The sequence below is a fragment of the Pectinophora gossypiella genome, chromosome 7 (assembly GCF_024362695.1).
Source record: "Pectinophora gossypiella chromosome 7, ilPecGoss1.1, whole genome shotgun sequence".
In the NCBI taxonomy this organism is placed as follows: domain Eukaryota; kingdom Metazoa; phylum Arthropoda; class Insecta; order Lepidoptera; family Gelechiidae; genus Pectinophora; species Pectinophora gossypiella.
Genome location: NC_065410.1, coordinates 10,485,280 through 10,500,097, shown reverse-complemented (window position 1 = coordinate 10,500,097; position 14,818 = coordinate 10,485,280). Strand labels below are relative to the sequence as shown.

General features: G+C 36.7%; 1 protein-coding gene across 5 annotated transcripts in view; it reads right to left on the bottom strand.

Moving 5' to 3' along the window:
• Positions 1 to 14,818, bottom strand: part of LOC126368009 (dachshund homolog 2) — a 159,727-nt gene that overhangs the window by 38,472 nt on the left and 106,437 nt on the right. For 4 of the 5 annotated variants that reach the window (XM_050011846.1, XM_050011849.1, XM_050011850.1 and 1 more), the window contains one exon: positions 13,692 to 13,913. In XM_050011846.1, the coding sequence (XP_049867803.1) occupies positions 13,692 to 13,913 (222 nt within the window). The remainder of the gene's footprint in view (positions 1 to 13,691; positions 13,914 to 14,818) is intronic. The other variant, XM_050011847.1, reaches the window with a different exon arrangement.

Genomic DNA, 14,818 nt, shown 5'->3' with positions numbered 1-14,818 from the left:
GCTAAAAGCTTAGGTACAACCCTCGTACGTGTATTGTAGTCTAAGTAAACCGTTTCAACCTTCGAATCTATTTCACACAAAGTAAACTAACCCTTAACTTTCAATCAAGCTGTAATCTTCCATCGATTCGTTACTTAATACCCGTATTAGGTACTTAGACTCTGCACGTATAGACGTGTATAGTGGAAGTCATCACGAACGACTCGAATTTGAATAGAAAGAGGTCATGCTCGTTCACAGTTTAATTTGGTCCCTTATTCAATTAGGTAGGTACGTAAGTCGCGTCTATCTAATGGAGGTCGTAAGGGATCACACTGATTAACTTGCGTTGTTAGCACCTACGCTACAGCTTCGTAGATCCGAATTATTTAAATTCAAAACCCTTCGTGGCCTGATGGAAAACGGCGCTGGTTTTTGAATAGAAATAACAATAAGGGTGATTCTCCATTAAGCTTCTTTCGTAAAAGAGTATTTATAGAATTGCCGTTGGAAATAAACGTGTCCATCCAAATACCCGTTCCATAAAAAATAAGCATTTTTTTTTTTCAAAACAAGCATATCATTACAATATTTGTCTGATTTTACATTGCCCGATGGTCTATAGAATCGTATAATTATGTACAAAGAAATAATAATTGGAGTTATGTATCTTTGTAAATGATACTTATGCAAGAGTAACGCCTCAATTGGATAGAGAGCCGGCCGGGCCCGCGCGAGGCTTGTTCAATACTCTAAACATTGTTCTGCTTAATAGTCCAGTTTGCGTTTTAATTATTTCAGCCAATTCGATGTATGGCTACAATCTATTAGCTCCGATAGTGGAGCCAGTATTAGCAGATGTTCTGTAACTGCTAAGGATAAAGCTGATTTCAATTGAACCTGAGTATGGAACATTAATACTTAGTTCATATTGTGATTGAAAACTTAAGCAATGAATAAGTTAACAAATTAATATGTTTTATATTATGACGATAGAGGTAAACAGTAGTCATAAATACAACAGAATATTTATAATGGAAGCCGCTAACAATGAGGTGTCAAAACTATCTTCTTACGATACAAATCTACAGGCTATGATATGAACGCGGTTGTACCAGTAAAGATGCTCATGTTCCATATCGACATACAAAAATCTGAGATAAAACGGATACAAGTTAAGTTGTGCGAGTTATAATAAGGCAGGGAATAAAGGACTATCTTGCGCCCGACTATCTCGATCTGTGATCTTGTAAATTGAAACGTTCACTTCTTAGTGTTTGTTGTTGCTTCGCTTTCATTGTTTTGCAACGTTGCAGTTTCAGTTTATAACGTGCTTCATACAAATTATGATAATCTTAAATAATGTTCAAACAGCAGATGGTAGAAAAAATGCTACCAATGCTTTCATGTGGATAATGGGCACATCCAATTATAGAGACTACAAAGTCGTAACATTAAACATAAAAATAATGTTATCTGGGTATCATCAGATACGTTAAACGTGTGAAGAGTTACTATCAGCATTTTAATATAAGTTTTTTTAATAAAAGGAGTCAATCTTAGGACGCGCTCGCGAGATTAATTTCGAATCAATCCCCGTGTATACTGTAATTTAGAAGGCTTTTAGTTAAGAGTGGTTTCGCACATGAGACGTAAATTACCTGCGCGGAGGGACGGCCATTAAAGGTCCGCGTCGGTATGCGCGTATCTCCGCATCTCGCGATTTGCGACTCCAGCGCTGAACACAAAAGCTGCTCCCGGTGGTCCCTACTGACTAGTACCACTATCTTCGCATTGTTTCATCCCGATAAGTTGTGACTAGATCAAGCCCCAATACTACAAAACTAACATCTTCACATCAAAATTTATCGTTACCATTCCATCCAATAAAATTTCACAGATACCTAGACTTTAAAAACATAATAATACTAAATTATCTCCGAAGTATCAAACCAAATTAAATCAAAATTAGTGACCAATAAATCATGGAAACCCAGACACTAAGTAGACACAAAATAATACCGATCCAATGAAAACGTTTATCTACAAAAACAAGAGAAAACCAAAACGCTAAGCGGAATACTCGATTATTATTAAATCGATCTTTATATCGGATCAATCAAATTTAAAACCTGATCAAGTTGCGTTGAATAAAAAAATTATTACTTTATAAATAAAATAACAATAAAAATGATGCGCGCGGTTCAAGGGAATATATAATTATGGACAATTATTATGATACCGAAACTCAATGGTCGATAGATGATTGAAAGGATCGAAACCCATAAACAAAAGAATCGATTTGGGTTACGCAATTTAATGCTCAAAGTAATTAGTTGATACGTAATCGATTCTTCTAAAAAGGATTTTCGAGTACCTTGTGATATGACCCGTAAGTCAAAAAGTCAGTGTGAGTGTTTTATTATTTTTTTGGCGGCAGCCAAATGTGATTCCCGGTTCCGAGAGGGTCGTAGAGAAAATTTTATTTCTCTTCAATTTCGTGCACTCAGCAAAAACAACAATAATATTTAAATTTGGAAATGCGACGCCCTTAGAGAGTTGTCCAATGAGATCGAGTGGGATCGTTCTTATGGAGATTACACTCGAGATGTGCCCCGTGAGAAGACACGTTATAATGTATGTAAAGTGAAGCAATCTCAAATACTGAACACAAATATTGCGGAATTGAACAACCTCACAAGAAATATCTTGTAATAACACAAACCGGATAATTTATATGTAAAGACTACAAACAATGGAACAGTTTAAATTTCAATGAAAACATAAGTCATAGGGAAAGCGAATTAAGACATATTTTCACGGCCCCAGCCAAGACTAAGTTGAGCTTGCAGTTAAAATAACAATTAAAGTCTACCTTAAATTTACGACTCAAAACTGGCAAAATAATTTAAACGAGCGTTGAGGTGAAAGCGACCGAAATGGGTCTTTCACGAGGGAAACAAAAGTAAGTATTCGGATTCACCCTCGGAATTGCGTTTGGTCGTTCTGAGTGCGAATAAATCGCAATTCTACACTGGTCTTAAGGTGAAATTTTAATAGTAATAGCATCAGGAAATATTACTGAGGAATATTGCTGATTCAAACACTTTAAGAGATTTAGAACACAGCAGAAATTTGATTTATCAGATAATCTGTTACTTGCTTTGCTTACAATTGAGGAGATGTGTTTTGTTATTAAAACGCAAAGAAGGAGACTCTATTAGGATTGAAAACATAGAATCGTTAGCCGAATGGATGGTCCTCTTCGAAGGTTAATTCAGAGTAACGATAATGGTTGTCATGGCGCGGAAAACGAATTTCCTTCCCTATGCCTGTTTTAAATTTACAAACCGGCGGCAATTTTATTTTATTGTTATTAGATTTTTCCGGCTTACGTCACACAGCGTGTCACGGCGGAGGATTATTCCCGCAGTCTCCGCGCTAATAATCATAAGAATTGCTTCCCTTTATTATGTGTGAAATTTAGAACATAAAAATTTCGTCGTTCAGTTCCCTTGTTTGCAAGTTTTCATCTTATCTGCCGTGAAATAAGGACACTTTTACTATAGCAGTACTGAAGTGCCTTCATAAAAAATACTCAGTCTAGTACTGGTTTATATGCCGTGTAGATTTCGTCATACATGTGTTTCACGTAATTTTATGAATATATTATAAGGGAATTGCATTTCGTGTGACGTAAACAAGTCAGTGTATTTGGAGTAAGATTATAAACTTTTACAATATGTAACACTGTAGTTAGTTGTATTATTTTTCTACTGTAAACGTACAAATAATGAAGATGTCGCCGCAAAAATGAATTAAAAAGCAATAGCGTGTGGAGCGTGGAGCGGCGGCGGAATAACTCGCGGTGTTATCGCCGCACGCGCACCCAATCTGCGATCGAAACACACAGGATAAGATTATCCGGTAGCCCTGTATTATTTTAATGAGACTACACGACTCTTCGAGATTCGATACGATACGAAAAAGCTTAGGTAACGAAGGGAATAAAAAATATACGGGTCAAGAAAGATATCACGCGGCCGCGTTCAGATGATAGAGCCGCCGATGGGCGCGCTCCGAACAGAGGGAGTTTTAAATTAGCCACCGAACACGATAAACTCCCGTACATCTACATACCAGCTGACGGCAGATCGCCTGATACCATTATTGTCTCCGGTAAGGCACCGATTAAAAAAATATCCACATTTATAAGCGGACAACATCTGGTGGTATTTAAATAAGATATAAACGCAAGAGTCCGCGAATGTTTTGTTTTTGGCTACATTTTTCTTCCCCGATAGAAGCTCCCCTCGCCGGATATATTGGTATTAAAAATGTAAGGGAGAGTTATGCGAATGGCTCTAAGCTTTCATTAGTTGTTCCTTACGCGGTGTTTTTGCGGTCGCCGCTCCCTGACCGGTAATTTCTCATTTTTGTGCAAACTTCCCGAATGTTTTCGGCGCGTAGCGAAATTTAACTGCATATAAACAATGCTAATGCTCGGCAGTGCTAGGCAGGTGCACGATATGACTTATTTTATTCCGATTCCCCGCTGCATTTAGAAAGTAGACGTAAGAAATCATTTTAATGAGGAGTAATGGGGCGGGTTCCGCGGGCACAAAAACTTGTAATAAGATGATAACTGCAAGACATAAAGTACAACATTCGTAATTACAAAGTCTGCCTCTAAGTTATGAGTTAAAAGTTTTCACAAGCATTGAATTCTCTATTAAATAAGATTCATGCTTGTGTGAAACATTCGCGACCATAAACAGGCATAAAGTGTATCATTTCGGCTTGTAATTCTGTATGTAAATTATAACTAGCGCAAGGGTTCGTTCCACCCCATAGAGACAGTTTGGTAGCTGATGAAGCTTGGACTATGATTCGAAGCGAGGTATATGAAGAAAGGGATCTTAGTATGTTGGTTGGGACATAGCTCTTAAAGCTTAGTTTATGGCAGTTTTAAATATTAAGAACAGACAGATGATGCAGGCACTCTCCGTACAGTTTGTTGCTAGTTAAAGTACGCAATTTGGTTTCTTTAATAACTTTATAGCAAGATTTTGTCTTCTCTTTTTTTACATCATTACTTTTACTATCACTGTTTCGCTCATTTTAAAGAGGATTAAGAAGAACGACTTGTTATTTACTAATAATTAATGTAATGTACGTACCTATAGGTATTTGAATAGTATTTCATGCTGAAATGTAGTGATTAATTTTATTTTACTGCAAGCCGTCTCAAAAAAAAATAGGTATATCTGTACTTTGTATGAATTTTGATACATTATAGTAAGTTTGTTATTTCAAAAACGCAATCATCACTGCGTGCACGCACACATGTATACACACACAATTCTGCGTCACATTAAATTATTTCGGCTAAGTAATTCGGAGCGGTTAATTATTGTGCAACCTGGGAGAGAGTTGAGAATGTAATTATTATTAAACTTTACGATTGTCTCACTTTACCCCTTTGTACGTTCCTTTAGACCTACAACGTCGCAACTGCCGCATTTAGACTTAGGATTTTCTGTCTCAGTGCTAAAGGCGGAAAGTCCAGTTTGGATTGGTGTGAGGGATTAAAGAGCTAAGTTCGGGTTGTATTACATTAGACTGTAAGATCCTGAGGGAGTTCTTGCTCGTTGCGGTACAGGATTCATATTTGAGCCACCGTACACGATTTATAGCTCCGGTTATTACTGTGTATGAACGTCGATACCGTTTTCATATTTATTGATATACTTTGCGATTTGGTAAACAACTAGCCGTGGCCATACATAGGTGGAATTTAATATTCGTATTGTTTTGACCCGATCAAAAGAAACTGTTCTAGATTCAGCTCCTTAAGTTTACTAATCGATTCGTAAATTATTTACATAACATAACAATATACATACCTAATTAGAATAAAACAACAATCAAACAAACTGCTCATTTGAACCCCAATACACACACAAACTGGCACATTCCTCCTTTGCATGTAAATTATAATATAAGTAATAAAATAATGTGAAATCACGGTAGAATAAGAAAAGATTGTTATTACTTGCTTTTAAAGAGCAAGCCCTTTAAGCTTAAAGAAGGCATTAGCCTCTAGCTGATTGTATTATGTTTGTTGCCAATAAAACATTATTATATTTATTATTTAAAAAAAATAATGAACTTGATATTTATAGCACATTAATGCCGTTTATAATTTGTATTGAACAGTTGGGTTTAATTTGAAATAGATAATTGATTATATTATCGGCATATTAACTTGTTCTTTAATCGAATAGTGCAAATAGCAGGAACGCCTCTTTTTAGATGATTTCATAATTAATCAATAAGGAAACTATATTAAAACTTTTAATCATAGTTTGTAGGCGAAATAATAGTGGCTAATATTATTATTTCAATCAATATACGAGGGTAAAAATAGCATCATAATCGGTCGAGTGAGTTGATGAATGCGTCGGCGATGCCGCGGGCGGTCCTACAACCCTTCTGCAGTGTTGGATCACAAGTTCCTCTAATCTACATACAAAAACATGGAATACATTGAAAATGAATAGCAAAATATTACAGTAAATTAATGTGGTTAGGAAGTATAAGTAATCTACTAGTACGTAAAAAAACCAGGAAAATTATGTAAGTAACGACAAAGAATATTTTTTCTTCGCAGGATATCAGACTAATGTAGCTCGAAATTAAAATGCTACCGTTTCATTATAAATGTTAGTAACAAATATATCCTAAACCTAACCTATAACCTAGGTATTGATATAAGTATCTATGTGAATTCCAATATGAAAACCAGGGGTCTTACCTAAGTTGCCAATGATTTATGATAATCGACTTGAAAATTTTTGACTTGACATAAGAAAACGGATTTATATAAGGCGAGACGATTGAGATATTTTTATCACTAGCACTGTCGATTGTCATATAAGGACCGCGGGATTAGAAGTAAATGATTAACGGACTGAAAGCAAGGCATTGTACTAGAGTAACACGATTTCAAGCAGATCTGAAATTTAATATTTCCACAGTTAATATTTGAGTAGAGCGCCACGGGAACGGGAATAACGCGCGCAAACTTCCCCCAACAACATAAGATAATTATTTATCCTCATACAAACACGAAAGAAGTGTTTTATCTATACTGTAACAATAATTTACTTAACGCTTATTAAGTATAATAATAAAAGCTGGTTATAGGTAATATGAAAAACCGGCGACTCAGCCCCTTAGAGAAATGGAGATCACAGTAAAACTGCATACGAATTTATTCATTAGGAGAGACTGTCTCTTATACTGAGTTACATGTATTGACGATTGGTATTGAAATGAAGAAAGAAACTACTCTATGGCTATAGGCTCGCCCCTATTACATCAGACTTAAACATAGCTGGTAAGGAGTGGGTGTATAGTGTATTATATACTACGTATATAACATACAGAGTGTTCGGCAGAGGTTTGACCCTTTGGGGATATAGGCGTGATGCTATGTTTACCCTACAACAAAATGCAACAGTTCAAATTAAAATTTATAATTTACAGAAATATGCGATAGCAATCACGAAAAAATGCAAAGTATAGTTGCAATTCCTGCGGTACAGTTAAACTTGGCACCAATATGGAACAACTGTCTATTCGCATCATGGTGTTTGGTTGCACATAGGAGCAAGTACATCGCGAGCCCGCTAGATGTCGCGCGTGTGGTCGAGTCGCGTGCTGCGCGGGCGCAATGAAACCGGAGCGACACGCGCAGTAATCCAATATGGCCGACCATGTCGCGTATCGGTACACAGGAATGGCATTTTAATATCCCGCCGTTAATGTCACTTATTGTTTACTTAGTCCGTCGAGCGAATCATACGGAAAACCGCTGAGGTTTAATTAAATCTTAGACTTAGCTCGGCTGGTCCGTTTTGTTATGAATATTGACATAACTTTATTGATAGAACATTTTTTTAGTTCTTGTACTCCTGTCTGATATTTTTTTTAAGATTTTCATAATATATCAAAAATCAACTGTGTAAATATTATTTATACTCCTAGCTTGTCATTCAAGCTCTGTTAAGAATCTGTTTAGAACTGTCAGAAATATTCTGGTTAGTAACAGTCCAATAGGTTCACTGAAACGCGAGCTTCAATTTCATCCTTAGTGTCGAAATGAACTAGCCGTTGGACAAAAAATAAATCAAGAACCACCCCATAACTCAAGTGGGCAAGTAAACAAACAAAGATCGTATTTGGCGATGGCAGCACCTCGTACAATGGTGCGAAAGCTGGCGCGGGCGGCAACAATGCGTCGTTGGGAGTATCGGCGCGGGCGCATCTCGCGGTGGCTCGTTACCTGGGGGCGGTTGCGATGGGAGCCGACTAGACCTGAGTTATGGCCGCGCTTCGTGATGGACAGCTCCAGTCGAATTTGAAGGATTTGTGCACCAAGTTTAGAATAGGATTGGGACTGTTATGTGATCTACTTCTGACGATTCTATTGATTTTGAAATCACCTTAAAACAGCCAAGTAAAAGTGACAGAAGATAGGGTTGGTGAACTTGATATTGGATATGATCTGTGAAGTGTAATTTTATAATGTTCATTAAGTACATATTGATAACACTCATGAGTGAGCAGGATTAACTTTCCTTCACCAAACAACAGAATTCACAAGACCTTTATAACGTTATTTCGTATAAAAAGTACCTAGCAAAGAGTTAGTCTGTATATTTATTTTACAAATTCTTAGCTATGTAGTGTATGCTATTTTATAGTGACGGTTATTTTCAGCTTTGTCTATTACGATTGGAAATATGTTCGTCAAATATGTTATATTTTTATGTTATATTCTTCTTCAGTCGTGTGGGTTGTGACGTCAATAGTGTAATACAGTGTGTGTCGCCATAGGTACCTGACATAACTCATGTAACGACTACATAATTACTGAGAAAAATAGTAGCATGGATTACGTTACTTTCGGGCAATTTGGTGATCAGCCTGCAATGTCTTAAAACTGGGGATCACGAATTTTTTTTTGTGATTATATCTCTACCGGGATTCAAATTACCAACCACTGGACCATGGGGACAGGCTTTCATGTTACGATAGATAACTATAGAAGCACTTACAGCTGATAGTGCTGTTTTTGCCAGTCATTTGCTACAAATGCAAGTCAATAAACATAACATAGTGATTGCGAGTAATTTGGATGGCAGCGATAATGTCTCGCGAAAGCTTTCATATCAATTGAATCCATTAGTTGAACACACAAGTCCTGTCTATTTGCTCATCAGTTTTTATCAATGGTCAGTTCATGTTTGTTGGAAATATGGAGCTGAGTCTACCCTTAGGAGTCATTTGTAGAATATTTCTTCAAAAATTGTATTACTTTAAATGAATAAGAACAGAACTGTTGAAATATTCGAAAAAAGTGTCTTCATGCTCTTAGTAACATACCTAGTTATGTCTTTTCAGGTGTGTTAACGTCAAAATATTACATATAATTTAGAAAAAAAATATATCCTCCTATACAGTCTTTACGTATTTGCTTCTGTATATTATTCAGAGTTCAATTAAAAACTTAAAGAATTTATTATTAGGAAAGGATAAAGGATAAAGGATTTATTAATTTATTATTTCGTTAAAAAACAATATTAGGTAATGTAAACTAGATTTGGTTAATCAGTCCAATTCATATTGGTCCAATTCAATTAATTGATCAATTATTACACTCTCATGCTTTTCCGTCCTCGGTCACTTACTCGTTATTGATGAGCTGTTTCCCTGAACCAAGTTCCATTTGCGATTTTTCATCGCTATTTTACAGCAAATTATGACTTAAGGTTCTAGTAATAAGGGCCTTTCCATGTTCAGAGTGAATGGTTTTTATAAGCATTGATTTCCAGTCGTTTTGGTACATATCCGTTTGCTATTCCATTAAATTTATTGGCTGGACAATTAGGTACGCATATATGTACATATTATATACATATGAATTTATGCATGGTATGTCTAAGTATAGGTAAGCAATAGAGAATAAAATATATTAAAAGTATGCATTAGGTCCCTACGTTGTCATCTATTAGGTATTTTATTTTTTCAATGTTTCATGCAGTGACATCAGTTGTTCTAAACAATCACAATTCTTAGTTTTTATTAATAAATAAATAAAGTGGAGTTTCTTTCGACGCTTAACTGCATTAAAGTATCCGCTTCTATCTTGTCTTGCCATTGCTCGTTGACCAGCACTTAGCTTAACAAAAACTGATAGTTGTAAAACAAAAGGCTAAATAAAGCAAAAAGCTAACAAGAGAGGGCCATTTCAGAAATAAACTAAGCGGTAAGAATTAACAGGGATAAAGGCTTTAAAGAGTAGCCGAACCCATTCGGAGCCGATGCAGATTTATGTCGCAGTGATCGCAATCGGAACCATTCTGCGTGTTAAAACCTTTTATTTTATCCGCTGACAACAGTCGCTCGCTGTATTGATGTGCCTTGCGTAAAGGTCACATTTGAAATGGAAAGAAAAAAATTGATAATTTAAAGAGGATTCGGTGGACATTTGGGTTTGATATAGTGTCAAGTGTTTTATAAGCTCTATGCTCTATAAAGGTTTCTTGCTCAAGTAAGTAGGTAAGTATATTACGATGGATATGCAGCGTAAGGCGAAAAGTGGCCAAGCTGACCATTGATGTGATTTTTTTAAAAAGGCTGATCTTCTGACGTCCGTTTAGGCAACAATCAGAGCCAAAAGTACATCTAAAGATAAATGACTCCACAACAATGGCAAGCAAATAACAAACCTCACTTGAAAAGAGCACAATATGACACCTATTTCCCATTCATTGCATACGGGAACAAATCGACACCGTTTTATCATAGTGAGGGCTTTTCACACAACCCTTGCCTGGCTATCTGATAACGCAGTGAATGCGAGACACATTTGTCTGTGTACACACTTGCAGTAGTGTAAAAATTGTCAGCGAATGTGGCAGATAGCAATCTGCTATTTGTGGACGAGGGTGCTGATGGGTATGTTTACCTATGTTGCCATGGCAGGCGAATGCGTACCGCTTCCTATCTGTTCGTAGTGGAAATTGCATCTATGTTCTATGTGCTCTATAGGTATTAGAACAGATGACGTAAGACAAATATAAGAGTCAAGCAGTTTGCCACAATAAGGTTTCGTTCTTCACAACGAGATTTTTCAAATGGTAACTTTTTATTTCATGTGTATTTCAACCCTAAGCCGATATGATTATAGTTTATAACAAGTCTCCCAATTGAATACGTTCACCTTTATATGAAACAACCATGTTCACCATATAGGCAACCTCCGAAGGCGTACATATAAGATGAAATCGAACCAACTAAAATGCTGGGCTCGCACTGCCAGTAACACCTATCAATTGAGCCGGCCGGGCCAGCGAGTGATTGCTGTAATTTCTATAAAAAATCCAACAGTAAAGTTCGCCAGACACATCGATTCGAAAAAATGTTTCATCAACAATAATTTTATTATCGTAATAACAAAATTGCGGGTTGTGTCTATACGCGATTTCCACTCTTAATCTCTCCGGTTTAGAGACTTATTCCTTTAGCGGTCCCTTATGTATCAGGGGGAGAAATGGAACCTTTTGTTGGCCTATAGCATTATTATTTCTCATTTTGTTTTGTTTATTAATACAATTGGCTCGAGGCGCAATATTGATATTCAAGTTTGATGATGACTCGCCGCGAGTTTTCTCCCCGACCTCTCTGTATTTTTATGGTTTTTATAACAATTATTTTTCGTTCCTTTTGTTTAGGCACCACTGAATTGAATAATGTTGACTAAATTTTAATATTTACGGCATCTTTGAAAGAATTTGGATTGTTCTATGGCGAATATATAAAATTACGCTGCGAAGTCTTGTTATAACAATGTTGTTTGCTTTTAATTTTTTCCTTCTCTTTCAAAGCATCATTATGTTGAATACAAGTGTTTTGCAATTTAAATTCATTTACAATTCTCGATGCATTTAAAAGAGCATGACATTGATTTCTCACAAGAACAACCATCTAGTAATTTCGCCTCGCACGGCCATAGCGCACGGCGTATTTCTCATGGAGAAAACGGAATGACGTGAATAAATAACTTGCAGAAATATCAATTAAACAATTATGCTGTCCGAATGGAATCGTGTGTAATGATAGTGGGCCGGGCTATAACTCAGGCGCATCTGTTCTACGGCTATTTGCAAAAGGCACGACATGCACTGCCGCTTGCGTGGAGAGACCTGTCTCTGAACTTAGGCTAAAGCTACACTTAACTGTGCAATCGCTAACTATGCCAATGCTATCGCTTCTTCACATGATGAAGCTGACGGACCATATTTTTCATAACCCATAAACGAACCATAAACTACGAAAGACTTTGTATGTAGCGGTCGGTGTATTATATTTGCATATTTACTTTTATTAAGTGCCTATAACAGCGTTTCCGATGTGTGTCATCTAATTGGTAAGATTAATAATATATATTTATTACCCTTTTGAAAAAGAAAGCTATTACAACAGTTACATTTAAAGAATGGGTTACCGTGTGTTACTAATTGGATCATATAGTGCATTGAAGTACTAGTGTGTAACGGACAACAATTATTGCAGAATGCCACGTCACTTTGCAAAATGCGAATGTTTATTTTCTATAGTGAAAACACATCAATACGAGTCGCTTTAATGAATCGTTAGACACGTAAATATAGCCATCATTAAAGCATAAATGTAAATGATAAGGACGGCCCTGAGCGATGACATGCGCGATCGAAACGCAAAAGACTACCTATAAATTGCAACAAAACTGCTGTTTACCGACTATTTTCTAATTTCAATAATTTAGCGTAATAACGCAATAAATGAGCAACATTATAATGTGATGCAAATGAATCCTATGTCGTTATGGCCCGGCCGGGAATGTGATCCCGGGTACCCGGGGATACGTGCTCCAACACTCTAACACCAGTTAATCAGTGTTGCTTATAGGTCCGATTACGCGGAATCGATCGCCGGAGATGTTGACTAATATCGATTATAACATTTACATCGATAAGCCTTCCTGCAATGTCTCCGTATTATAATCTATGATAATTTCATATGTAAATTTTGTAACGGTACATTTGCGTTTCTTGGTATTGGTGCACGTCTATTAGTTCATGGTAGCTTTATTTCCAGTCCAGTATGTCTGCCCATTCAAGCCGGCGTTGGTAAATTATGGTAATAAGTGTTCCTACTCGCATCTTCACTGAAATTGAAGCATCTCAAAAGCTTCTATTAAACGTACACGCATGTGCTTATTAGATGGTATTAGAGCTGAACAAATGGCTCGGCTAGGGCTAAACGTTGACAACGGCTGCATTCTTCTAAGCACTAGAATAAAGATGATATATTTATTTCGTAGAATATGTGAGAATCAGGTTATATCCGGATATAAGATATGCGGCAATCAAAAGAAAAGCGTAGATATGAACGGCTCACCACCTATCACGTTGGTCTAACAGAAAGCTCGTGAGGGGTACTTAGTTCATCTTGCGATGAATGCACTTTTGACTACCAAAATTGGGATATAGTCGTGAGCTTATGTTATGTTAGTAGGATAAATATTGGATATTTTACGATTCTCGGTGTCGACTTTGTAAGAGAATGCGCGTAAAAACATAAAGATTAAACCAACAAACCTTTCTCATAACTGATCTGGCGTTCCTGTTGGCGTGCGTTATCCGCAGCCACTTTAAGCAGACCCTGGATGTTGCGAAGGAGAGTCTCAGTGGACGAGACGAGGGTGTCCGCTGAGGGGTCTACCGGCACTGGTGGGGGCGTCGCGTTGGTGGCCGCGTAGCTGACGGGCGTCGGAGATGCTTGTGTCGGCAGCTCGCGCTCCCCGTCGCTCAGGTCTGCTGCTGATCAGGAAAAGAGGTGGTCAATAATACGGAACAGATAGAGCGTCAAGCGGTAGAATTATACTCAAACAATACAATTGTACATAGAAAGCAAGAACAATTTTACTTTCTTCTTTCTGTGTTCATGCAAATAAACGATCTATCTATCTATCTTCTTCTTTTTCTTTCTTCACGATTTATTTTCTTTTTATCCTCATAATGAGACACAGGACTCATTGGTAATGTAAGAAAACTTTGTGCAAGTACGTGACGTATAAGTAAGTAGATACAACTATGTCTAAATATTACTAGTCAAATCATTTACTGTCTACTAAACATCAAAACACGAAATTACTATGGAATTTGTATGAAACAGCAACCTGTGAATAAGTTAAATAGAAAAAAGAAAACGTTTTTTGTCACCTTTAGATCTGTCTTTATTTAGTAATCAGAATTTCATAATTTATCTTTGACTTAGGAAACTACCCAATTAGAGCAGTCGTAGTTAGAAAGGGTTTAAAGTCACAGATTAGAATCGCTAGAAGATGATTGGATGAATGGAATTGTTGGCATGTAAGAGAGCTTGGCTGGAACTCCGTTTATCCCAAGTATAGTAGTAATAATATTATAGTATAGTGTAGTTTAGGGCAAGTCTACAATGACCAAAATTGTATTATTTCATTGTCTGTTATCTATGACGTATGTAATTACGCAATAAATGTTTTTCTCTCTCTTACTGCATGAGCCTTCGAGTGGCACCGAATGAAGTTCGTGTCCAAACAAGCGAAATACGTATAAACGAATTTGTACCTTACTGACATGAACAACGGCATGCGAAACTCAATAAAAGAATATAAATCTTTCTTTCTCCTTTTCAATATAAATCACATCGTGTTTTGCGACTAATAAATCGCCGGTAACGGCTT